We start from the raw sequence: 24,820 nt of genomic DNA on the forward strand, positions 1-24,820 counted from the left end.
AGCGTCTAACAATGATAAACACATTAGGGATGGAAGAATAGGCAGTAGAAGGAAGGACACCACTTCGAGGTTTTATTACTACAGTGTTTTTTGTTTCGCACTTCTCCGTGGCGCCGTGCCACATGAACGGCACAAGGCTGCTTGCAAGGTGATACCGCGTTTCCTTTCATGAAAATGACGACTCTACTTAGATTCAAGTGCACGTGTAAGAAGCCCATGTGGCTGAAACTTCTGGAGCACTCTATTACGGCGTATCTCATAATCATATCACGGTTTTCGGATGTTAAACCGCAACAATTATTGTTAGTGTATCACATAGCTCTTTTTTTTTTGCTAGTCGCTTAAAGCGCCCTCATGCGACTAGTGAAGAAGCTCAGAGTGGACAAATTGGCTTATCCGCAAAATTTAGAGTTCCGCGTCTCTACGTTTGGGGCATGGGAGTGGCACGTGAAAAGCAATATCGCAATTGCGCCATTTAAAAGAGTCATATGCAGTAACTCTAGATGTGTTGACTCTGCCACGCCAGGATTCGAAAGCCTTCTGCACAAAGCGTAGTTTTTACTGCTTCCAATGCACCTCAACTCGTTTCGCGTTGCCTTCAAGATCGGAATGCCCCAGCACGGTGCTCTTGTGGCTAAGGTACTCAGCTGCTGACCCACAGGTCGCGGGATCGAATCCAGGCTGCAGCGGCTGCATTTACGATGGAGGCGGAAATGTTGTAGGCCCGTGTGCTCAGATTTGGGTGCACGTTACAGAACCCCAGGTGGTCTAAATTTCCGGAGCCCTCCACTACGGCGTCTCTCGTAATCATATGGTGGTTTTGGGACGTTAAACCCAAAATATCAATCAAGCAAGATCGGAATCTCCTCGACGAAGTTACATCACGTGATGACGTAATGAAGTGTTGTCAAGATGACGTCACAAATTTTAGCGGTCTGTGACGCCATCACATGCTGACTTTTTTTCCGTCCCGGCATTCCGGTGCTGCCGTGCGGGACGCCAACGGTCTAAATTCGGGCTTTATGAGACATTTAAGCATTTTATCTAAAAACATTTTGAGAAATAACTACAGAAGACGATTTCGCAATAATATTTGTTTTATTTGCGATAAAGCTCTTTTTTTAAGGAGCGCACTTTTTTCGACAACCTTTATGAATAAAATTGTTTCTTTACACCTATAGCACATGCTCACGTAGGTGCTGGCGGGCACGACACTGGCGAACTTCTGGTGTAGAGTGGTCTTGCACAGATACACGACGACGAAACGATGCGCGAGGGCAAGTGAAACTATCGCACCATGTGCACAATGATCTGCATCATCCTACCTCCTCTCCAGTGCACAATGTGCGTTTACAACAGCTGTCTCAAATACTTTTAAAATAAACTTTCTTCTTTATGCCATTATCAAAAAGGGGGCGCTTTATATAGGAAAGCGAACCTAACTTGCAATCGCACTTCGCTATCACTATCCGGAATCTTAACCACTCCCCCAGAAGAACCTTGTCAACCGAAGCTATATACCTGCTGCCTGTTGCCTCGGCTTACAGCATTGATTTCTGTGAGCCCACTTTCGGCAGAGGGAAATCGGGCAGCTGCAGAGGCGAGATGTTCCGCAATCTTGCCACGCTTGTGCTGCTATGCGCCGCAGTAATCGGCATCCGACGTACGAACTTCTTTGAAGACTGCCACGACATGCCGGAGGGTGGACCACATCCGGGCAATTGCTACTTCTTGACGGAGCGAGAGTTGCGTAACGATGACATGTACCGGGCAATTGCAGGGTTAACCATGCGAAGATACACCTACGATCCGCCGGGCAAGTTTCTGCAGACAGTCTACGGAGTGACACGCGGCGCATTTATTGTGAGTGTGGCGCTTTTCTTGCGATGCGTTCGCGGCCTAAGGAACAGTGGAGGCTTTTAACAAGCTACGGAAACGCGTTACGGAAATGCGTAAGTAAATAACCGGCTGACGAGTTCGCATGCGCGGGCATTGTACGCGCATAAGAAAAGGAACCGTGTCGTGTTTCCGTAACGTGTTTCCGTAGCTTGCTAAAAGCCTCTATTAGGGAGTTTTCGAATAGGGGCCCCAAAGCACTTTGCGTATGCTCGCTTTGGGTGACAATTCGACAGGGGGAAGTGGCCCAAAGCGTATGCACTCTTTGGGCCACTCCCCCTGTCATCCCCCTATTCCAGGTGAGCCGTCAATTCAGTGGGGTACGTCAGGTTTACCTGACGCATAGCTTTTGGGGTAGGATTTGGGGCACCTATTTGAAAACTCACAATTTTTATTACACCATCATTGCGTCACGTGGCAACATGCATATGTTCTTTGAATAACATTGCAGTTTTTACGATTGTGATTGATTTGGCTACTTTTAATTCCCATGGGTCACACTGGCTGTTTGGCTAGTTCTCCTTATTTCTTGACTATTTTGGTGGTTTCGTACATTCACTGTTTATTCAGACCCCGAACTTTCCCAGAGTGTTCGCACCGTGTTGTAATGTTCCTAGTGAGGTTCACTTCATATAGAGCGCACTGCGTGGACAAGTGAGCAGAGATTAACTCCCGTATTCAGCAACGCTCCTTGACTTGCCCCCGCCTTTATTGCCGTGCGTTTGAAACGTAATTGTGCTGCCTTAACAGCGCGTTTCAAGTTCAAGTCAAATAGCATTTCTAATACGGGGATGTACGTACTATACCGTAAGCAACGTGAAACGAAACGCGCGTGACGCATACGTCCAACCGAACTGTGTGTGTATACAAACAGTGTTTAACGATTCAGAGTACTCGGTACTCTGCTACGGGGGACCACAAAGCCGTCCCATGGGCGTCGCACTTCAATGAGGCCCGGCAACGGAATGAGTCCCGGCACCCGCATCTTTCCAAGGGGGGGAACTCGAGTAAAGCGTCGCAGAGTGGTTGGGGTACCACGTGAATGTTTCGTAATTGAGTATGGTTTGGGCATGCGAAATTGTAATTTCGTCATTCATATTATTTATTGATGAAGAAGCGTTGCCTTCAACGAGTGGTGGGACGCTGATGAGCGATCCAGTGCCTACTTTTATGCGGGTTGGACAGTGGACGGTTGTGCAGCTCGAGCAGTCAATTTTTACTATAGCAGACCCTGCCTGTGCCGGCCTTGCGAGGCGAGTAAGAAAGAACGGGGGAGAGACGACCGTTAGCACGAGACGCAAGCATGCGGCACAAGACGTGAGGCGCGAGCATGCGCAGTGGGCTTGCCGCTGCCGAGGCCAGATTCGCGAGTACGACTATAAAATGCTCCGCATTTAAAAAAGACAGCGTTTGGTAAAAGTAATTACAGATTTAGAGCACCAGGTACTCTACTATGGGAGAGCACAAAGCCGTTCCGTGGGCCTCACAATTGATGAGGCCGTGGTGACAATAATTACGCCGTGAACGAGCTGGTGACGTATTAGGACATGCACAGAGGCAGAATGCGAATCTAGTGCAATTTCTTAAGCACTTGATGCTATCAAATGTGTGCTTAGAAAAAAGGGTTCGTGATTTAGAGTACTTGGTACTCTACTGTGGGTGTCAAGAGATTTTCGGTCACCGTTGGTGAGAGTTCAGAATGAATAGGGCACCACAGTTCCACTAAATGTCCGCACGCCCACCAGCTCTTCCCACCGCACGCCCATCATAATCGTTCTGCTGCTGGTGGTGGTGGTGAAAAACATTTATTTATCTAAGTTATGTACAGGGAGGGTGGGGAGTGCTCCTTAAGGGGCCGCCCCGTACAAAAACTAGGTGGGCTACCCCTTGCGGGATCCAGTTGGCGTCGGCCGTGGTCCTGTCTCACTCAAGCAAGACCCTAGCGGGTGTTTTTTTTTAAATGCGGAACAATTCAAAGTGCCATCAAAGTATCGGTTAAATTGAATGCTCGCGTGTTCCGATTTATATGGCTCGAGTGAACTTGCTCTAAGCAGGAGAATAAATGAGGTGCTCTCACTACGAGGGCCAGTATTTGTGTTAAGAGCAAATGTTCGAGTATTTAGAGTACGATGTGCACCATGGGAGAGTGTTGAGTGGTCCTAGTCCACAGTGAGTACGCTTTCTGCACTCCGATGCGTGTTGAGGAAAAAAAAGTGTTTACCTTACAGCACTCAAGCGCCGCCGTGGTGGTCTTGTGGCTAAGGTATACTGGGCTGCTGACCCTCAGGTAGCGGTATCGAATCCCGGCTGCAGTGGCTGCATTTTCGATGGAGACGAAAATGCTGTAGGCCCGTGTGCTCAGATTTAGATGCACGTTGAAGAACCCCAGGTGGTCGAAATTTCCGGTGACCTCCACTACGGCGTCTCTCATAATCATATGGTGGTTTTGGGACGCTAAACCCCACATATCAATCAATCAACTTGGAGTACTTAACACTCTACTATGGGAGGGCAGAAACCTGTCTCTAGAGGCCTGCACCTGCATAAGTTGTGCATTCGGTACTTTTGAGACGGAATTATATACCGTGGTTTCCGACAGCACCTGAACAGCTGCTATACTTTGTGAGCTACTGAGCAAAGGCCACTCTCAATTACCGCTTGCGTCTCACTTCATTTCAAAACTACCAAACATGTTTTTAAAAGGCCGGTGGCCAACACGGAACGCATGATATTACATATTGCGCAGTACGATACAGGCCTCCAGCATTGCATCTTTGCTCTTGAAAAGACTGCGTATAGCACTTGTATAGTTGTAGTGGTTTGTGCAAAGAATTGCAGCCGATACTGCAACGCAACTCCGGTGTGACAGAGCTCACGTAATCTATTCTTAGGGTAGCCACGGGACGGCTTATGCTATCCTAAAGTAGAGTAACTAGTACTCTAAATCGTTACACAATTTTTCTAAACACACATGCCTCGGATAGAATATGGAACGGCTTCTAGCTCACCATAGTACATTACCAAGTACTGTAAATCGTTCACCAGTTCTAAACGCACATGCTTACGTGCTGAGCCGCTTGCTCGCTTGACAAAGGCGCTGAGGCATGAATCCAGTTTTCGTGGGCTTTCCCTGCGGTTTCATTGGGATGGTTGTTTTGTAGGCTTGGCAGCCACTGAAGTACAATGTGTCATTTTTTGTCGGTGTCATGTTGGCGTTTCTCGCAGTCCTGGTTCTATCTGTCCGCAGATTTCGGGTTGAAAAACTGACAACGCCTTGTATTGCCGCTTTTGCGTCGCCGAAGACAGTCCTTCATATCTGGTCGTGGTATATATATATATATATATATATATATATATATATATATATCTGACGGTCTTTTAAAGAGCAACAAGGTCTGGACGCGTCAGTGTGGTCGCGTAATATCTTACGCCAGATGTTGACATATCGTGATGGAATGGCAACTACTCCAAGCGTGCAGGACTTAAAAGATCTTCTGACATAGCATCTCGAAACGTTCAAACAACGGCGCAAAGCTCCATTCAGCCTAGTACATGGCGAGGTGGCCAGGTGCGTTATGCAAACTGTCATATAGTGCCGTGTGTCTTCGTCTCTGCCTCTCGTACTGAGTGTTGCCGCTGGGCAGATTTGAAAAGGAGCCAACTTTGAAGCTAGAAATTGGCAAAGTAACCATGATCAATAACTAAAACAAAAGTGACTTGTATAAGTGGTTTAGCAATCAGCAGTAAACCACTTTGGAAAAGTAGAAACAGTACAATAAGCTCGATATTTTCGCTGTTTCTTGGATGTGTTACGTGGATTATTGTGAATGTACAAATAAGCTGACAAATGTTTACCGCACTTGGTCGGGCACATAATTTATAATTGGATATTGTTTTTTTGGGCATACGTTTTTTAAAACCCCAGGTCATCATTTTCAGGAGCCCTCCACTACGGCGTCTCTCATAATCATATGATGGTTTTAGGACGTTAAACCTCGCATATCATTATAATTGAATATTGTTCATTAAACGCGGGTGGGGCCCGAGAGTCGGGTTCAGCACTCGCGATCCTTGACGTAACAAGTTGGCTTTGCGAACGTCTGCGTTCCGGCGAACGATATTGTTTTCTTGGCCAGTTTCGCGTGATACCGATATAGTGCAACTTTTTTTTATTGCTTGGCACTGAAACTGACGACGGTTTGCGGTGTCTGAAACTGCGCTAGAAGACGACTGCTGCACTGCTTCCAGCCCACGACATCACACGTGCCATGGTAATACAGCCGCTGAGGTGGGGTTCTCGTAAATATTTTTCGGGCCCACTTTTTCATCTCTGCAGGTGTAATAGACACGTTACATCTAGTTTTCACTGAAAACGCACCAGCTATTGGCTGACCGTGTCATGGCCTGCGTTAGACCCGAGTGCTGTGCTGATGATCACATGTCTCGCACTGTTCCAGTATTCCCAAGACAAGTCGCCAAAGGGCTTCTACATCGTGGAGTTCCTCACATCCAGAAGCAACTGCTCGTCTCTCGGCCCCTACTCTCCTACTCAGTGCCAGTCGACATCGAGATGGGTAAGTGCACCTCTCTCAACACGAATCGTGGGTCCTTCAATAAGGGAATTGAAAGCTATAGTTCATCAAGGTTCATTTTAACAGCTTATACCGCACTAGACAGACGAGAATGAAGTTCGAGGAAGCTGATGGTGCGAACGCAGCCTCGGAACTACCGTTGTATTAAACACGAAAAAAATACGAAGGCAGACGAAGGTTCCTCAGAAGTGCCTGCGCGTGCGCAGCCGAGTCGTTCAAGTTATGCAGACATTCCAGGAGGCGTGGAACGTGCGCGTGCGTTCTGAAACAACCAATGAAAGAAGCAAACAAGTGTGTAAGTAACTAACATAAAGGTCCAAAGAACATTTCCCCGTTTTAATTCAGGTGCAAAACAAATTTCAACTGCGTTTCGCTATGAGGAATAGATGGACGACTTATGCACCTCTCCCCCTCGTACAGCGCAGCATACTTACAAAATCACTCTCGCCACCCTTGTACTACAGACAGCTGAAAAAAAAAAAACTACCGGCCTGGCGTGAATAAACGTCGCAAATTCCTGTGTGTACGTTTCCGGAAATTCCCACGTCATACTCCCCCAGGATTTCAGCCCCAACGAAGTACTTGAAATCTTTTTTCGCGAAAGCGCTTTACGCCACGCGATAATAGTGAGCTTTAGCATAGCGCACCACGAGCCCTTGCGGTGCGGTCGCTGCCATTGCACATGCGTCACTACGCGAGTCGGCGTTCGCGGATCGCACGCAAAAAATCCGAAATTGCGTGCGGTGATGGCGGCCCGCATGTGGCCCGCAGCCGCTGGTTTCGACGCTATGGTGTCGCTGCGATCGTGCGTTGTAATTCGCAGCAGGGCAAACGCTATTCTAAAACTCGTATGGCGCCCACTACGCTTGCAGCGCTTGCAAACGGTATTTTAAAGCTCCCTAATGAATCATGGCTCGTTTCCCCATTCTCGGCTTTATCGAACATGCATCCCGATTGGTTTCGCGCTTGCAGTGAATTCGCGCCAGGGCGAGAAGTAGACCGCATCATGCGTTCTTTTGACTATGCAAGGGCCGAACAAAACGACTGCTGCGACCGCGCGCTTCAGGAATCATTCTTTGCAGCCAGGTGCAAATAAAGGTATTATATTCATATGCCTACAGACTCGCGAAGGACATCGTCGTACTTATTGAACATTTTAACTCTCATTGCGGGAGCAAAGTAGTTGCGGGTACACGGACGTTCAAAAGAAAAAAAAACACATTTGCCCCGTATCTGAATGTGACACCGCAAATGTCGTTGAAAGGCGATAGTCTTGCGTCTGGAGAGAGTGAACAAAACGTTTATTTGATGTTCTGCGCAAGAAAATCGGTGAATGGTATTCTGGAGGCGCTGCGTTAGTGCATAGTGCGTGCAGCGGAGGCAAACGAGCGCATCAAGTCGCGTCACACGTGAGACATGAGTGCAATCTGGCAGTTATCTTGGAAAACGAGGCGCGCACCGTGCGCGCCCGTCTTTGAGTGTTAAGGTGTAGAACGCAAGGCGACGAGTAGGCGCCACCACCGTGTCGTCTTATCTAAGCGTTGGAAATGCCGTTTCGTGCAAGCGTTGCATGGCCAGCACTGCGTTATAAGGGCTACAATCCCTAAAATTGTGTATGCCGTTTCTAGTAAAAAAAATACTCATGCATATTATTGACGTTGTTATGATGCATCAGATATGCGCAATAATTGCTTTTTAATTGACAATCGCACAAGTATGAACGCTGAACCTTGAGCAATATTGGTGGGCGCTGCGGATGGGGTCGGCCGTTTAGAGTATCGTTTGGTCACTTTGGTGCCGTTTATATAGGGTACCGTTAAGGGCGGACAAACAGACCAAAATTTTTGCGTCGCAGGCCCCCAAGATAGACTATCGTCTTTTAAAACTGACCACTGAGTGAGTTGCACACGCGAGGATGAACGCTTAGCTGTTTCGCTGATATTAGTTTTATCAAGTATATCGCAAGTCGCTGGAGCGAATCTCGGCTGCGGCGGCTGCATTTTTGGAGGCGAATATGCTGTAGGCCCGTGTGTCACAGGTCCCGTTAATTAGGGAGGTGATCGCCGGGCTAATTCCAAGGGCCGAAGTATCGGCCCCCCGAACCGCACCACGAAAGCGTGGACAATTTAGAAGTGGTCCTTTTTGGCGCGCCAGCGGACGCCGGCTGTGGCCCAAAGAACACGTCAGAGCCGAGAGTTGATAAACAAACAAAATTATATTCTCAATAATGGCAGATCAAAACAATACACAAGTATGCACACTCCACAATAGTTGACTACAATATGTCACCAATCAACAACGTACTACACAGTACAATCAGCCACACTCGAAACAACGGACACAGACAACAATACGCCCTACAATGCAGTCGCATGCATTGAACAACCAAGACACTTAAAGACTAAAGAGATAGAAAACCTATTCAGTCCGAAGTTCTGGGAACGAAAGTCTGGATGATACTATTCCGAGATTCACTCACTCAAAGTCCAGCGTTGTTGTCGTTCCGCTGCCCCAGAAGTTTCTCTTCCAGGAAACCTCGCGTCTTCAATTGGCCGCTCACCAAGCACCAAACTTCATCGCCCGAAACACGTCGGCTTCGCACGCAGTTGTTGCCACGCGTCTTCGCTCGATAGCGGTAAACACACACTCTTGCCTGTAGCTCGAGTCGTCACCCCTCAGGTGGAAATCATCGTCTTCTCCTGCTTTGTCTCTACGGACAAAACCTTCGCCGACTACTCGGCGGAATCCCTACGCGCTCCGGCGCTAACTTCCGTCTTCTCCTGATCTCTCGTCTCGGCTGCTCGATTAAATACCTTCCGCGCGAGATTCCAGAATGTTCTCATCATTTCGTCGGCGCGATGCGCAGCGAAGGCTGGGGAGAGGGCGAGACGGTTCGAAGGCCGTCCGCGACGGATGACTCAACCCGGCATCACCACGCCCCTTTCCATCTAGAAATTTCCAGAGCTTGCTCGGCCGCCGATGTGGGGTGAGGAGGTTCGTCGGCGAACCTACGCTTCCGAGAGGAGAGGCGCGCGCCCGGGGGGGGGGGGTCGTTAGATGTTTGTTTCCTTTTTTTATGGTTGACCTCGCCGCGTCACTCTGGCTCTTTGTCGCGAGAATTTGGCGGCGCGCCCTTTTTGAGCGCTCGTTTTGAGACACCGTGTGCTCCGATTCGAGTGCGCGTTAAGGAACCCCAGGTGGCTCTTTAACGTGCACGACGTCTCTCGTAATCACTTGGTGGTTTTGGGGCGTTAATCCTCACATACAAATTAATCAGTCAAGTATATCGCTGTTGCGATGTTTTGGAACAACTAATTCACAGGAAGGCCCACTAAGGCGTCCGGCACTGCGGCATAGAGCGGTAAAAAAAAAACTAGTCTAGATAATGAACAGCCTCGGGGTTGAAGGGAAGCAGCGCGCGTGGTGTCGTTTACCACGTCACAGCGATAGCAGCATTGGTTCTCCAGTGGTCCCCCTCAGGGCCCGTAAGCTCTTCAGGCCGCGTGAAAAAGTGTATAGGAGGTGTTCACGCGACTTCATCCGCAAGGGCGCTGGCGTGGCAGTCGCCATACTTGTGGTCTTGCGTGTGAACAGCGTCGTCCCACAACCAAAGTACTCAGGAGCGCATGTTACGCCGATATTTTTTTTAAATAAATGGGTTATTCAGGTGCAGCGCCGCCAAATATCACTGTCATATGCTAGATTGCTGACGGACTATAGCCAGTGCAGCGCTCTCGCAGGCGCCGCCTAGCCGGGAGAGCTGCGATTACCTTCTAGAGGCGCTCTAAATGTAAATTGGAGCATGCTGATTGTGGTCAAATTAGCCAAAACTGCATTCCCGGGCACTCTATCACAACATGCGCTGCAGATAGCGAGGGTGCGTCGGCATATCCGGTCTCGGTGTTTTGATGCTCGCTATATCGCTGGTTTGAGCGATGCCATGCTACTACCCTTATCAAAGCCTGGTGTAGCAAGGTGAGCCTGGTTCAGAAAGGCCAGTGACGTGGAGAAGGTGTAGCTTGGCCTTTAGGAGGCGAGCAAGGGCGATCCTATGGCCGCAACGAAGGAAGTGGTGTTTAGAGGATGACCAGCTAATATCCATCCTTGAAAAGCTGGTCTCGCATTCATTTTGGAATGCTCGTCCATGACACAGCTTCAACTGGTGCTACTGGCTCCACTGTTTGTTCAGCCTTCTACATCTCTTAAGGTTTTTCTTTCATGCCTTCACCTTCAGTTGTCGGACAATTTTCTCCCCCTTTTCAACCTTGGGTCGCGCGTCTCACCCAGCTAACAAGTCGGTTAGTTCAAACTTGCTGTTTACAATGTATCTTTGGCGGCTGGTGCCTGGTACAGCCTCGTATGCACTTCCCGCCCTGCTGCGGTGGTCTAGTAGCTAAGGTACTCGACTTCTGACCCGCAGGTCACGGGTTTGAATCCAGGCTGCGGTTATTGCATTTTATATGAAGGCGAATGTGCTATATGCCCTTGTGCTAAGATTTGGGCGCACGTTTAAGAACCCCTGGCGGTCAGAATTTCCGGAGCCCTCCACTACGGCGTCTCTCATAATCATATGGTGGTCTTGGGACGTGAAACCCCACAGATCAAATAAAGCTCAAGGTAAAACGTCCAATGTCCTCTCCACGCCGTCGCTTAACAGCCGTGTCCACTGACAGAGACAGTCCACACAGCTGCCGCGCCGAGTTTTCCAGCGAGGGTCGAGTAGAGTACTAGTGACAAGCTCGCGCTTCTACAGGGCGTGCCACAGCGCGCCTTGTAGGTTAGTTGTCCTGGTGCTGGAGTTTGCATACAGTACATGCATGATCTGTAACAGTGGTTCGGCTCTGTACTGTCTACGCCAAAGAAAGACATGGCATCTGCCGCTGAGGCCACGTTATGCTGCCAAGATCAACCTGCTTCGCTGTTAAGCTTTGCATGGCTAATGTAAACTTCTTCAAGTTTTCTTTTTTTTTAAATTTCACCCCTTGATCTGTCTATGGCAGCACAGGAACTCTGTCATATTGAAATTGCGGATGAACACAGGTCATAATATGGAGACTCAAAGTACGTGGGGTGTTAGGGGCATGAAGCTGTGGAAAGAGAAATGCTTCAGTATATCAAGAATTTTTCTATATCGAGTATATGCCCCGCCACCCGCCATATATGCCCCGCCACCTTTATCGGGTTAGGTTGACCTACAGCGTCAGTACGAGCTGAATAATTGTGCAACTTTTTTCCTTCACTAATTCAAAGAAAGATCTACGATTGGGAGCGTATATCCATCGCGGCAAGCCAGACAGCCCAGTGTGTCAAGTATACCGCACGCCGAAGGTGGTGTGGACGAGCCGCTAGTAGCGTACCGCGGTTTTATATTAGTGTTTGCTCTGCCGAAACTTCGACTCACCGATATATAAATATATATATATGTATATGTATGTATATGTATATATATGTATGTATATGTATATATATGTATATATATGTATATATATGTATATCTGTATATATATATATATATATATATATATATATATATATATATATATATATATATATATATATATATATATATATATATGGTATGAGTGTCTTCGGTACACCGTGAACTACCACGTGAAGGCCAGACTCTGACTTCAGAATTGGCGACGAAAGCCAAACTCTGACCCAGACTGTCAAAATAAACGCCTCCGTTGTTACCGTTCTCATGGAGGATCTACTTGACTATGTAGGGCTTGTTTCAATGTATTTTTTCAGGTGGATGGGTTATGCCAGGCAATGTTCCGTTCGTCGGACGATGGCATTGCTACTCACCATGATTCCTGGTGCACAGTCATACACTAGGTACGTTTTGATTTATTCAGTACAAAATACTCAATGGAAAACTTGCACACAAGCCAATTTTCGCTAAATTATACAATAATAATATAATGTCACTTTTTCAAAGACCACTCAATAAGTCTGACTCAGTGATTTTTGGAGTTAGGGAGTTGAAGGGACTCGGAAAACTATTTTTGTGATTGTGGTGCAAACATCAATCATCACATCGGCGGCAACGAGCATGTCTTTGCCCGATAGATAAGCGCGTTTTAATATTCGGTCGATGTTGACAAAACAAAAAAATGACCGCTAGCGTCAGCCAACAGCCATGTGGTCAACCTGTTAGCAGGACAAGAATTCTCAGCAAGGTTGTCTCTTTTGCTCGAAACGGAAACGTATAACTTAAATGTGTATTTTTCGCGCTTCAGGCAACTTTAGGTTGCATCACAGAAACTTTTCCTTTACTTTTCTCACGCTTCCAATAAGGCACGTAGTGGCGCTGCCGGAAGTGTTGCCGCTTGCCCGCATGGCTGCCTGCACACGGCACACACCATGGCACCCGTCGCCGCTCATAAGAACAAATGTATGTGCGTGCCACTAAGGTATTTGCTTCATAAACAAATCTGGATGAATCCTACCAAAACCGCACGTAGTTTCAGTTTTTCAGTTTTACTAACAGTACAATTGTCGTCGACTTCACCGACCAGTGTTTTGGGCATTCATTCCACAGATAGATCAAACACAGATCGAAAACGCTCTTTTAAAAATTTCCACACACTTTCTAGAGAAACCGATTCGAGGTTTGACGCTTAAGGTGGTACGCTTTTTATTGCGACATGGGAAAGAAGAGAAAATCGGCGAAGGACGGTAGACAGTTTCCTTAATTAAATGCATGAAAAGGTGCCGTAGTACTGGGGTACACGTAAGTGGTACTCGTTGTGGAACGAACCTCATTCACTCAGAGGAAGGGGAAAGGGAACCGGAGCGCCTGCCGGTGCAATCGCAGCTGCTGACTTCGCTGTTGGCCATCCTTGCAGTTGTGAAACGGCTTTGTATGTTCAATGGTGCAGCTGTTCTTGGTTGAGACTCTCCCGTACTTCGGCGTAGCACTAGTCACGGGGTATTTCGGCGAGAGTGGGACTCAGTAGGAGAGAAAGGGCGACACCCGCCAAGATGGGCGACGCTTAGTGCAAAGGGTGAACCAAGGTGAGGCGCCGAAATATGGGTGCACGTGAGCCTGATGAAGGGGAATCGTCTTCACCGTTTCGACAGTACGCGGAATGAAGTTGCAGCAGCACTTATTTTCCTGCAAAATATTGTAAAAGATGTAGCGCGAGCATATCTTTTCTTTGCTGTGTCCCTGTGAAAAAAGTGGAAGTGCCGCGGAAGGATCATTATCGCCACTAGGTTGAATTGTAATTGTCGTGAATGCGAACCGATTCTTTATACACATTACAACAAAATCCTCCGGGCTGCACGTTCCGTGTGGCAAATTTAGTTTTCTTCAGAAATACGATTGCTTGAATTTGTGATGCCAACCTTGCTACACATTCACGAATGTGCTCTGCTACTTTTTTGTTTTTTTCAGGCTAACCAGCCTGTGCAGGATGATTTCGCGTCTGTGGCCTCCTCAAGACCGTGTGCGCCAGTGGAGAGAGCCGCTGACTTGAAAATAAAGTGTTTTAATTACGCACTCAATGTTCTTGTTGTGTTAGCTCGTAGAAACGGCGAAGTATGCCGTGGCGCCATTCAGTTAGTAGCGCTGTAGTTCGTGCTGTTATAGCGATAGTACGTAACATTTTCATGCTATACTTTTGTGGAGTAATCCCTGGACGTCGCATCCTATGAACGACCGTCATTGATTGCGAGAGGTCAGAAGTACGGTGCCTTCTATCTAAACGCAACAAAAGAGCATTCGCTGTACTTCTCCGCAGGGTGTACCCACCTTTTGCCGAGCATTTCGGCAATTTTGCTGACAACTCGGTGATAAAAACATACACGTCGCTTACATCAATGCCACGTGGAATGAAAGCTGAAACCGCAGTGATGATGCTGGCTGCGCCGCATGCTGTTAAAAGGATGTGCACAATTCATCACTGTATAGCTACAGATAACCAACAAACAGTAGAAAAGAATTATTGGTCGTGTCGGTATCTATTACTTCGAAAGCCTTATCACCATAGCTGAAAGGGCTTAACGTGTGGTCAGTGCGACATGGTAGTCGTTATCTGGTAGTGGTGCATAAGGTTGGAACAGCGGTAAGAAGCCATCGTTTTCATAAGCGTCATTAGTGGTTTCAAAGGAACCTAATGCCACCACATATAAAATTTTCGGCTGTTGACTCTTTCGGAGCAATTATATGTTACGTCCGAACATGGTGACCTGGCTGCCCGTGGTGCGACAACGAACGGGCCGATATATATGGCCCGTGGTCTTTGGTGACGCGGTTGGTCACGAAACAGGACGACGCTAACTCGAGGTGCCCCTGAAGCAGGGTGCCCTGCTTAGTGATGGCAAGCCGGCTTCAGTGAGGCCTCAAAAACTAGGTGTGGGCCGTCCAGCAGGAGAGGGCCGTCGCTGAGGACCCTGGAAGATGGTTCCCGAACAGATGATCCGAGGAACAGACGATCGACTAAAGGACACATGGTCAATGAAATGGCAAACTTTTTCATAAATTTTTGCTTCATTGTTGGTGTCAGTGCGACTGTGGTCGCATAAAACGAAGATTTTCACGCTGAAGTAAAATAGATTTTTCTGTAATTTTTTTAAGAATACGCTCGGCAGTTAAATAGGTGTGCTGAACAAAAAACAGGCGATGCATTACTGTACCATAGTGACTTATGCTCTTCATGTGTGACGATGAGCACGAGTCGGAGTGCCTTTCTGCTCATTTGTTGGGCTTTCGCTCGCGAACTGAACGAATGCTTTGTCGATGCCGTTATAGCAGGCTGTAGTTACCGTAAACTTTCGGGAAAACTTCCAGAAGCTCCGTACATAGCACACAAGTTGTGAACGCTTTGTTCACTGAGGTAGAAAGTTGCTTATTAGATTGATTTGTGCGTATCACTGGTACTTATGAAAGATTTCTACGCACCGTGGATAAGCAGAGGTTGTGATGCTCAGCCTTTAAGGCGAAAGTCGCGGGTTTCAACCCGGCCGCGGTGGTCACAGTTCGGTGAAGGTGCAATAGAGGAGGCCCGTGTTGTGTGCGATATCAGTGCATGCCAAAGAACAGTCGGAATGTTCGGAGCCTTGCTCTGCTCCGCTTATCATGAGTAATATGAGGGGTTTTGGACGTAAACTATTTTCGAACATTTCTCTCTCCACTGGAGGAACATCCGAGCGAGTGGGACTTGCGTAATGTCTGCGAATTGTGTTGATGTAGTAATAATGCATATATAGAGATCTACACGAATGAAGGTGTAAAAGTGCAAGCGGCACTGATGCGCAATAATTAAAATCAACGGGCACAATCTACGTACTTAGTAGTGCATCACCGGCGCATGCACGCGATGCCTCGAACAGTTGTAAGATCAACTTTTAGAAGTACACGCCTAAAGATAGCACTCAAGCTGATGCACGGCCACTTTGATATCAGTTTAAATATCATTCTTAACCATGCAATCTCATCAGTAGTACTTTTTAAATAGAGCTAACCTGCTGCCGTCTTTCAATCTTTTTTTTAGGGGGGTGGGTGGTGGTTGTTTATGCCAAGGGACTGCAGTGAAGCAATTTAGTTCCTTGAAGGCAGGGACAGATATATAAGAAGGTGAAGACAAAAGCAGAGAGTGGAGCAGGGGGAAGGGGCAGTTTGTCCAAATTGTCTGGTAACGTCACCTTTTGAAAGAATGCCTTTACCATATTATGCATGGTTCATTTCTTAAGTATATTTGGAAATAAAACTTTTGTTTTACGATAATCCTTCAGAACATGGGGATCACATGAGGTGCCCCACGAAAAGTGCTTCAGGCCAGTAATGCCTATGTAGCTCACCTGTGTACTCAATGACATAACTAAAAACAATGTTGCAAGAAGACAGTCATGTGTGGACCACGGGCCTCAAACGATAGGCTCGCGGGCCGCGTTTTCGGGAACCCTGCCCTATGCAGTTTTCGTGCATGAGTAGCGGCGCTTCACATAAGATCCGGCGCCAGGTACCGGAAAAGCGGCGCAAGTTTTCGTTTCAAAGAACATGTGCGCTTGCAGCGGTCGCTGGACATGCTAAGATGTGGTTAAGCGAAGTGAGGTTGAATGTTTCCAGTTACTGGCTTTCACAACTTTTCACATATAAAAAAAGTTGATATCTCTGTAAAGAATTTCTCCTTTGTTTATCTCTTTTCTTGCTCCTTATTTCGTGAATTTTAAGCCAGGCGAAGCACGGGAAGGGATTGTCTTGCGTTCGCAGCGCTTGCTTCCGCTCATCCTCGCCCCTCGCTCAGCGATATTGGAAGCTGGATCGCGCTCAGTTATCTCGCTCGGTTGGCGTGTCATATACGGCAAAGATAAAGACGGCAAGTTGTGGAGGGCAGAGAACGGAAGCAGCAGTGAGCTACGCCGAACAAGTTACACCATGCATTCGAAGATAGTTTATTTGGGCAAGAGATGTTTTCTGCGGCTGTACGGTGCGCTAACCCGGGGATTTCTAGTTCCACGAAGGTTTTTCAGCATTTCCGAAAGGCAACCAGTGAGCACAAGAATGCGGACTCATTGTTTAGGCAGATATCGATTTTGCATGAGTACTTATGATTAAGCCCATGCAGTTCTCTGTAAGTATGACTGGACTGACAGAACTGTATTGTCGCTTGAGCGAAGACTGCAGCCAAGCTCGTGTCGGGAAAATGCGTTAAATGAAAGGCTTAAATTCGAGTTGGCTTGGCTACGTAATTTTAGTTTGTTTTACTTTTGGCGCCTAGTTCAAATTATGTCAAGTAATTACAAACTGCTTCCTTTCATGAAATGCTTGTAGCCGCAATATGAAAATCTGTGAGTCTTTACTTCTACCACTGTCACACAACCACACGTGATCTAAATGCTTCTGAAAAGGATTACAGTGAATGTCGATGGAGCCATTCGGTTGACAAGTGAACTTTTCTTCGTGAAGGTAACGCTGTTGCCCTGTCAAGGACAAATCAACTTGCCGAAACACTGTTTCCAGTGACGTTCGTCCAAAGCTCGTGCCCCCCCCCCCCCCCCGAAAAGTTTGCATGTCATATAGCACACAGAATAACAGTCGACCACATCTTCCTGCCCAGCCCTCAATTCTAACCAAGGTGGTGCCTCCTCCGGAAAAAAGTTCTGCCTGCGCCCCTACCATCCACGACTTCAGCTTACATGCTTCCTTGCTTTTATGCCTGTAGAGTGGGCCCACAGCCACAGTTCCATCTTCTCAATGTTGTCTTGATCAACAGGTGAAAACGCTGTCGGCTTCGAAAACTGAATCATCCTGCAATAACTGCAGTGAAATGTCACGCAGCTTATGAATGAAGGCGTAAAAAAAGCTGGACATAGCCATTTTTACTAAAACACGAAATTGCCATTTAGATCACAGTACGCAAGACGTACCTCTCAGCATGCTCATTCAAGGGATCAAAATAATATGGAAGGTGCGCAGTGCATTTGCAAAGGTAATCGAGTCCGGTTGGGATCCCATTTTTTATCACGATTTACCTCTTCGAAGAAGCTGTGGAACTGAGTCAAGCATACATATATATCTTTCACCCACGTGTGGCTCGATGGCAATCTAATGTGCACCGTATGACAACCGTACAGAAGCTTGGGAATAAATGTTAGGGTTGAGCCGCAGAGAAACGCTTCCTCGTGTGCAATTTCATTACCTAGCATGAAGCACGCGCGTGCGTGTGACTCTCGCGTTTGCCCGCGATCATAACAGAAAGGCTGAGGCTGCAAGCGGCTGCATGCAGCTGCAAAAATGCTGTGTTGCTTCCCACAAAGCGGGTAAGCCTCTTGCGCTGTGATTCGTAAGGCTACGTGGGCTAAACAAAATGCAATTTTGTTTAGCACAAAACGCACAAGACGCTACCCGGAGTGCTTCAGGGTAGCGTCTTGGGGCCACTACTTTTTCTAATCTACATTAATGATCTTCCAACTAATATTTCTTCGTCAATACGGCTTTTTGCTGACGATTGCATTCTATACCGTTCTATAACTACTACCGATGACCACCTTGCTCTCCAAAAAGACCTTCATCTCATTAACAACTGGTGTGGTGCATGGCAAATGACTTTAAATTTATCAAAATGTAATGTAATATCCTTTAGTCGAAAAAAATTAACTGTGGAACTTGATTACTCCATAAATAATTCCAACGTGTCACGGTCGTCTTCGTATAAGTACCTCGGCGTTCATTTCACTTCTAATCTTACTTGGGCGGTACATGTAACCTACATATCTGCAAACGCATCAAGAACACTGGGATACTTACGTCGAAACCTACGAAACGCGCCAAATAACGTCCGCAAACAAGCTTACTTAACCTTTGTTCGCCCACAGCTGGAATTTGCATCACCCATATGGTCCCCCTTCCAAGCCTATCTCATTAACCAGCCAGAAGCTGTGCAAAACAGGGCGGCACGGTTCATTTCACGTATTTACAGTCGCCCCTCGAGCGTCACACAAATAAAACATGACCTTTCATTACAACATCTAGACATACGGCGCACAGTTGCCCTCCTGTCTTTGCTTCATAAATATATTCACGCATCCAGGCCACCACCCTTCCCACTAACGGCACCATCGCGCATGTCTAAACGACTTCACAATCCGCGAAGCATCACGCGCATCTTTGGAAAAACGAAATCATTCAATTCATCGGCTTTGCCTCGTGCCATAGCACTCTGGAATGACCTACGCGACGTCATTGTCAATTTAACTAATCATGAAAATTTTCGCGAGCAATTAATGATACATCTATCTCAATAGCATTGTATAACCTCCTTCAATTCTGTTTTTGTTCTTCGTGTTTTTTTTTGCGGCTGGGAAATGCTTGTTGTTGCTTGAAGCCCCTCTTTGTCATTTGTGCAAGCACTGTTATTAGTTCCAATGTTATTACTTGCTTTGTATTTTTATTAGTTATTAGTTATTAGTTGCTCTGTAGTTGATTTGCTTTGTAGTTGCTTTGTATTGTGACAGAAGTATCACCCACTAGCATTCTTTCCTATGTACCCCCCTTACTCTATGCTCCGTAATAGAGCCTGTAAGGTATTTTTAAATAAATAAATAAATAAATAAATAAATTTGCGCATTCTTGTCGTCTGAACCGAAATCCGCCTCTACAGAGAGCATCACTGTGAGAGAGCATCACGCCACCTGTGTGTGTCTAGAAAAAGTGTACAACGATTTAGAGTACTTGTCACTCTGCTATGTGAGAGCAGAAAGCCGTCCTTTAGGAAAAACACAACGGCAAGCAATGTAGAAGGTTCAAGAGAATTTTATTTTTTAAAGAAGCATACATACACAGGAGACATTTAAATGTTACGCTTTTCGTTCTCTAGACATTGCTAATATATTCTAATGTACATTCAAATACACAATGGAAACTGTTTGTGCCTGCAAACAGAAATTCTAACGTGCACAAAGAAAACTATGCGCAGGGGTACGTACACTTCATGAAAAGGAACAAAAAAGGCAAAAAATGCGTATATGAATAAATAAATACTTATACAATACTACATGCAAGTTCAGTGAAATCACAAAAACTAGCCTACCTTCTCAGTAATGAAGGCAAGGCATGGACACTTTGTTCTTTCTGAGAAGAATAAATCGTGTTGACCACCGTACAAGGAAAGCTTCCTCCCCCAGAATGAATAACTGTTCGTTCAGATGTGTTAACATCATGGTTCTTGAACGATGTAGCAGAGGAAACATGGCCCTCTGAGGACGCATCCCCGCTGGCGTTCCAGTTCTCTCTGCTTCCACAATACAGAAGCACCAATACACATTATCAAATCAACAAGAATGTCTCTGCACCGCAACTGCCATTGCATGCTGACTTGAAACGTGCTGGTCACCAAACGCCAGAATTTACGTGCCACAGGACATTCGTGAATAACATGATTTAGGGTTTCCGTCTGGCCGCATTGCGGACCTGAGGTAGAGGGCGCTACACCCCACACCGCACCCCACGCCGCAAGGCGGTCGGCCGTTGGCAACGCCTGCCATTCTCTTAACCATGTGAAGTTTTGAACTTCAGCGGATATGGTAGTGGTTTTCATGAACCATGGAGCGTCGACTTTTGCGGCATTTCTTGCGCTGATCATCGTTAAAATTTTTTTTTCACTGCAAAGCATTCACATATTTCAGTGGGTGACATATCCATCAACTCACAGTCTGGTAAGTTATTTTGCAATAAATGCAGAGATTTCCCCACGTACGTATAGTAGGGCGGCGGCCACTCAGCCGCTGATCCTGGTTCGTCTGCCAATCCAAAGAAACGACGGGAAGTTCCCATCAGGTACTTTGTGAGTTCTTGGCCTCGGTATGTCGTACTTGAAATGAGTTCCCATGTCGTTCTCAAGGCCGATACACGACACATAACTTCAAAGTCGGGAATGTTAAAACCTCCCAGTTTTGTTGGTAGGCGGACTAGTGCTCTGGCGACGCTTTCCGCATGGCCATCCCAAAAGAAGGAGCCACATGTGGTTGCTACTCTTAAAAAATCTTGTCGAGGTGGCCGTGCAATTTTTACGACATAGAAAAGGAAAGCTGCTATGCTTGTGCTGATGAGATACGTGCGTTCAGTAAAAGGTAAATGAAACGTCCTCGCAATCTCAATACGTTCATCCACTTTGCGCTTAATTTCATTCCAGGTGGTACGGGCTACTTACACGGATGCAAGTAAGGTCACCCCCAGAACCTTTATTCCATCTACCCAGTGGACTCCACCGGAAAACTGCTCAGCGAAGGTACCAAAGCGCATTGCTTTACTCTTATCTGGATTGAGTTGAGCTCCCGAGAGGCTTCTGTAGGTGTAAAAGAGTTGCAAAAAAGCCCTGTATAGCTATCCATATTCATGAGGAAAAGTGAAATATCGTCGGCATAGGCTGCCAGTTTCCTTTCACTCAGGCCAGGAAAAGGAAATCCGCCTATTGAACTACATCTGTTGATCTGTTCTAGCAGTGGATCGATAAATAGTACAACAAGAAGCGCAGAGAGAGGGCAACCTTGTCGTATACCGCGACTCACGGCGATGGGTTCCGTTGTGTGGCCATTCACTACTAAGCAAGAAAATGTAATCACAGAGAACAGCCCCTGCTTCGAGCTCTGTGAGTTTTCTAACCCTTTATTGACGAGACATTAAATATTTCAAAAAAAAAAAAAAAATGCTATGTTTGGTTTTCTAGATGCAGCTTTGTTGCCTGTGGACAACACTATAGGCATGAGGCCGAAGTCAGGCTTCATTGCATGACCCCTATGGGTCAGTGTGAAATTTCTGGAGGCACTCCTTTCCTGCCGTGAAACGAAGATGTACATTGCACTTTCTGCACATTACCCGGGTAATACTCGTGCATTTCGGGTATTTGCAACGGCCTTTTTTTGGGGGGAGAACGTTGGAAGGTGATCGACCGTGTCGAGTCTGATCTCTTTGCACGGAACAAGACCTGCTGGTCCATGCCGTTTTTTCGCTTGCAGTTCATTCTCCACTCTTGATATGGGGCAAAAGGTCGTCTTCTCGAGGGTGTCGTAACCTTCCCTTGTTGCCTCAGCACACACGCAATATTCGCTTTGATGGAGCGTTGGTATATGTTATGTTGGGTTCATTCCACGCCAATCGGTTCAACCTTGGTGCTTGACCATCTGCGATTTACTTTAAAAATCTTCAAAGCTATCTGCCTAAGGCCAAAAGTGTTCCACCAAAGCATCTTTTGCGAAAAAAAAATTCCAGTACTACAAGCCTCATGTGAATATTTTCGGAAAGCTCGAAACCGTAGCTCGTGAAACAAGTTGCCGAAAAATCCGTTCTTTCCGAATTAAAGACAAATTTTTACCTTTATAACCATGGTAGGCGTATTACATAAAATATGTTTTACAATCTTTCGCGCTTCTGTGGATGTTTTCTGTGGCCTCGAATATAAACAATATGGTCCATTTTGGCATTTGGCTCTTTTTTCATAAAAAGACAAAAATTGTTAAAGTGCTAGAGAGGACATTAGCAAATTACCAGAATGCTTTACTGTAGACCAAAAATAATTTGAGCCGCATACAGTGTGAAACAAAGTTGACAGGTGGTGACAAAGATGCAAAAATGTACATTGTTGTACATGTTCGGCCGTGAATTCATCATTGAGGCGGTCATACTAAAAATATGCTCAATAGCATATTGCCGCGCGTATGTGCCAGTGGCGAGGACAACGAAGCAGCGCGAGTGTCCTTGGCCAAGGGAAAAAGACTAAGAAGTCGTTGCAGTCTGTTTCCTGCAATCGATAAATCGTATTTGTTTGAGGCGCTTTGTGTGCTCGTCAATCTCGCGTCGTCACACTGGTGGAGGCGCTGGGTACGTCTTCATGCTTGGCACCCCTTCGCGGACCCGACATTCAAGCCCGGAATCACTACCACCCGTCGACACACCAGTCCATCGTTCCAGCCGCCGTCTGCGAGGCCTAGCTCCCGAGCTCAATTCGCTTCCAGAAACTGCCAGCAATCGCTTGCCTCCTTCAACCACCATGGCCACTGCAGCTACATCGCACAAGACACTTCAGAATCCCATGATTCCTGACTGCTTTCATGGTGAGACCTATGAAGATGCACAAGAGTGGCTAAACCAGTTCGAACGCTGCGCGAAGTACAACCAGTGGGCCACCCCAGAAGACAAGCTCGCGAATGTGTACTTCTACCTGAACGACAACGCCCAGACGTTGTACATCAACAGGGAAGGAAGCATGGCTACGTGGGACGACTTCCGCAAGCAGCTGATCGACACCTTTAGTAGTATTGACAGAAAGGAGAATGCGCAACGTCTCTTGGAAGCTCGAATTCAAAAACCAAACGAGAGCGTCGCTATGTTCGCCGAGGACATGACCCGTCTTTTCGGCAGGGGGATCCCGAGATGCCGGAAGACAGGAAGCTGCGGTATCTAATGCGAGGCATGAAGGAGCAACTGTTTGCTGGTCTTGTGAGAAATCCGCCAACAACAGAAGCTGAGTTTACGAAAGAAGCCACAGCTATTGAACGGGCCCTCCAGCAACGATACCACCAGCAGAACCCGGTCAACGTTCGAGCGAGTAGCCCTGTTACGACTGCGGCGAGCCTCTGCGACAACGACAGGCCTCTGCGTGAAGTCATCCGGGAGATTTTGAGGGAGGAGCTTCGGCAGCTTGGTTTAATTCCAGCAACTGAACCGACGCCGGCATTGTCTTTTGTCGCTGATGTTGTCCGGGATGAGGTCCGCCAGGCTCTCTCTTCATCCGGCTATAATGGTGTGCGACGACATTTTACTTATGCTGATGCAGTCCGACGCCCCGTCGTCGCACCTTCAGCACAGCAGACTACAATGACCGGACCACCACCAACCCTGCAAACACAGCCACTGTCAGCACCGACCACTTTCGCAACCTCACCGATTCCTCCGACAAGACGAATGCCGTATAGCCAACATTCCCCACAACGTGGCCCAATAGTGAGTCTCCACTTACCTACCAGCGTCGGAAAACCGATTTGTGGCGTACCGCTGACCGTCGACCGGTATGCTTTCATTGTGGCGAAGCTGGGCACGTCTACAGAGTTTGCCGTTATCACGACGCTCAGTACTCGAGATTTCCTCGCTACCCTGATTACATTGCGTACGACGATCGACGCATGTACAACTACGCCCCTGTGAACACACCGCCGCAGAATCCAGTAATGCCCAGATTACGTTCTCCATCTCCTGCGCGGCCCAGTTCACCTAATCGTCGCAGTTTTGCCGACGTCACCAGGGGCAGGTCCCCTAGTCCGCGACGGGGAAACTAGACGCAGCGACCTCAGGGGTGGGGTTGCCAATAATCGAAATTCCGAACAGCCCCCATTGCAGACAAATGACAGCTCGAATCCACCGATACCGAAGAAGACGACAGCAACGACTAATTCGACGAATGAGACAACTGCCGACGTAACCGACGTTATCAGCGCTGACCTCGTCGTTCACATTGACGGCCACCAAGTGACGGCTCTTGTGGACACTGGCTCCCACTTTTCTATAATAAGCCTACAGCTAGCCGAAAGGCTAAGGAAGGCGAAAATGCCATGGCAGGGACCCAATATAAGAACGGCAGGAGGCCAGTTGATGACACCAGTTGGAAAGTGCATTGCCCGACTCTTCATCGCTGGTTCCACCTTTGTCGCCACCCTCGTCATTCTCGACGAGTGCTAAAAACAGCTCATAGTGGGAATGGATTTCTTGCGCGAATACGGGGCTGTGATTGACGTGCGTGACGGAAGCGTAACGTTCACTGTAAGCTCGGAGACTGCTACAGATGAGGAACACCAGCCACCTCGCTTCCGTATTGCCGATGACGACGTCATAC

At 47.2% G+C, this 24,820-nt stretch overlaps 1 protein-coding gene across 1 annotated transcript; it reads left to right on the forward strand.

The window, feature by feature from the left end:
- The first annotated feature begins 1,445 nt into the window (after window positions 1-1,445).
- Window positions 1,446-13,995, forward strand: LOC119182183 (uncharacterized). The gene is made up of 4 exons (XM_037433268.2): window positions 1,446-1,863; window positions 6,354-6,470; window positions 12,240-12,326; window positions 13,891-13,995. The coding sequence occupies exons 1-3, from the start codon at window positions 1,606-1,608 to the stop codon at window positions 12,324-12,326; spliced, it is 462 nt and encodes a 153-aa protein (XP_037289165.2). The 5' UTR covers window positions 1,446-1,605; the 3' UTR covers window positions 13,891-13,995.
- Window positions 13,996-24,820: the final 10,825 nt, after the last annotated feature.

This window comes from Rhipicephalus microplus, chromosome 6, assembly GCF_043290135.1.
Source record: "Rhipicephalus microplus isolate Deutch F79 chromosome 6, USDA_Rmic, whole genome shotgun sequence".
NCBI lineage: Eukaryota > Metazoa > Arthropoda > Arachnida > Ixodida > Ixodidae > Rhipicephalus > Rhipicephalus microplus.

Bases quoted from the DNA above. Each gene is read 5' to 3' on its own strand.
- LOC119182183 (XM_037433268.2), top strand. From the start codon at position 1,606: ATGTTCCGCAATCTTGCCACGCTTGTGCTGCTATGCGCCGCAGTAATC. The intron at 1,864-6,353 runs GTGAGTGTGGCG...GCACTGTTCCAG, and splicing joins TGACACGCGGCGCATTTATT to TATTCCCAAGACAAGTCGCC. The intron at 6,471-12,239 runs GTAAGTGCACCT...GTATTTTTTCAG, and splicing joins GCCAGTCGACATCGAGATGG to GTGGATGGGTTATGCCAGGC.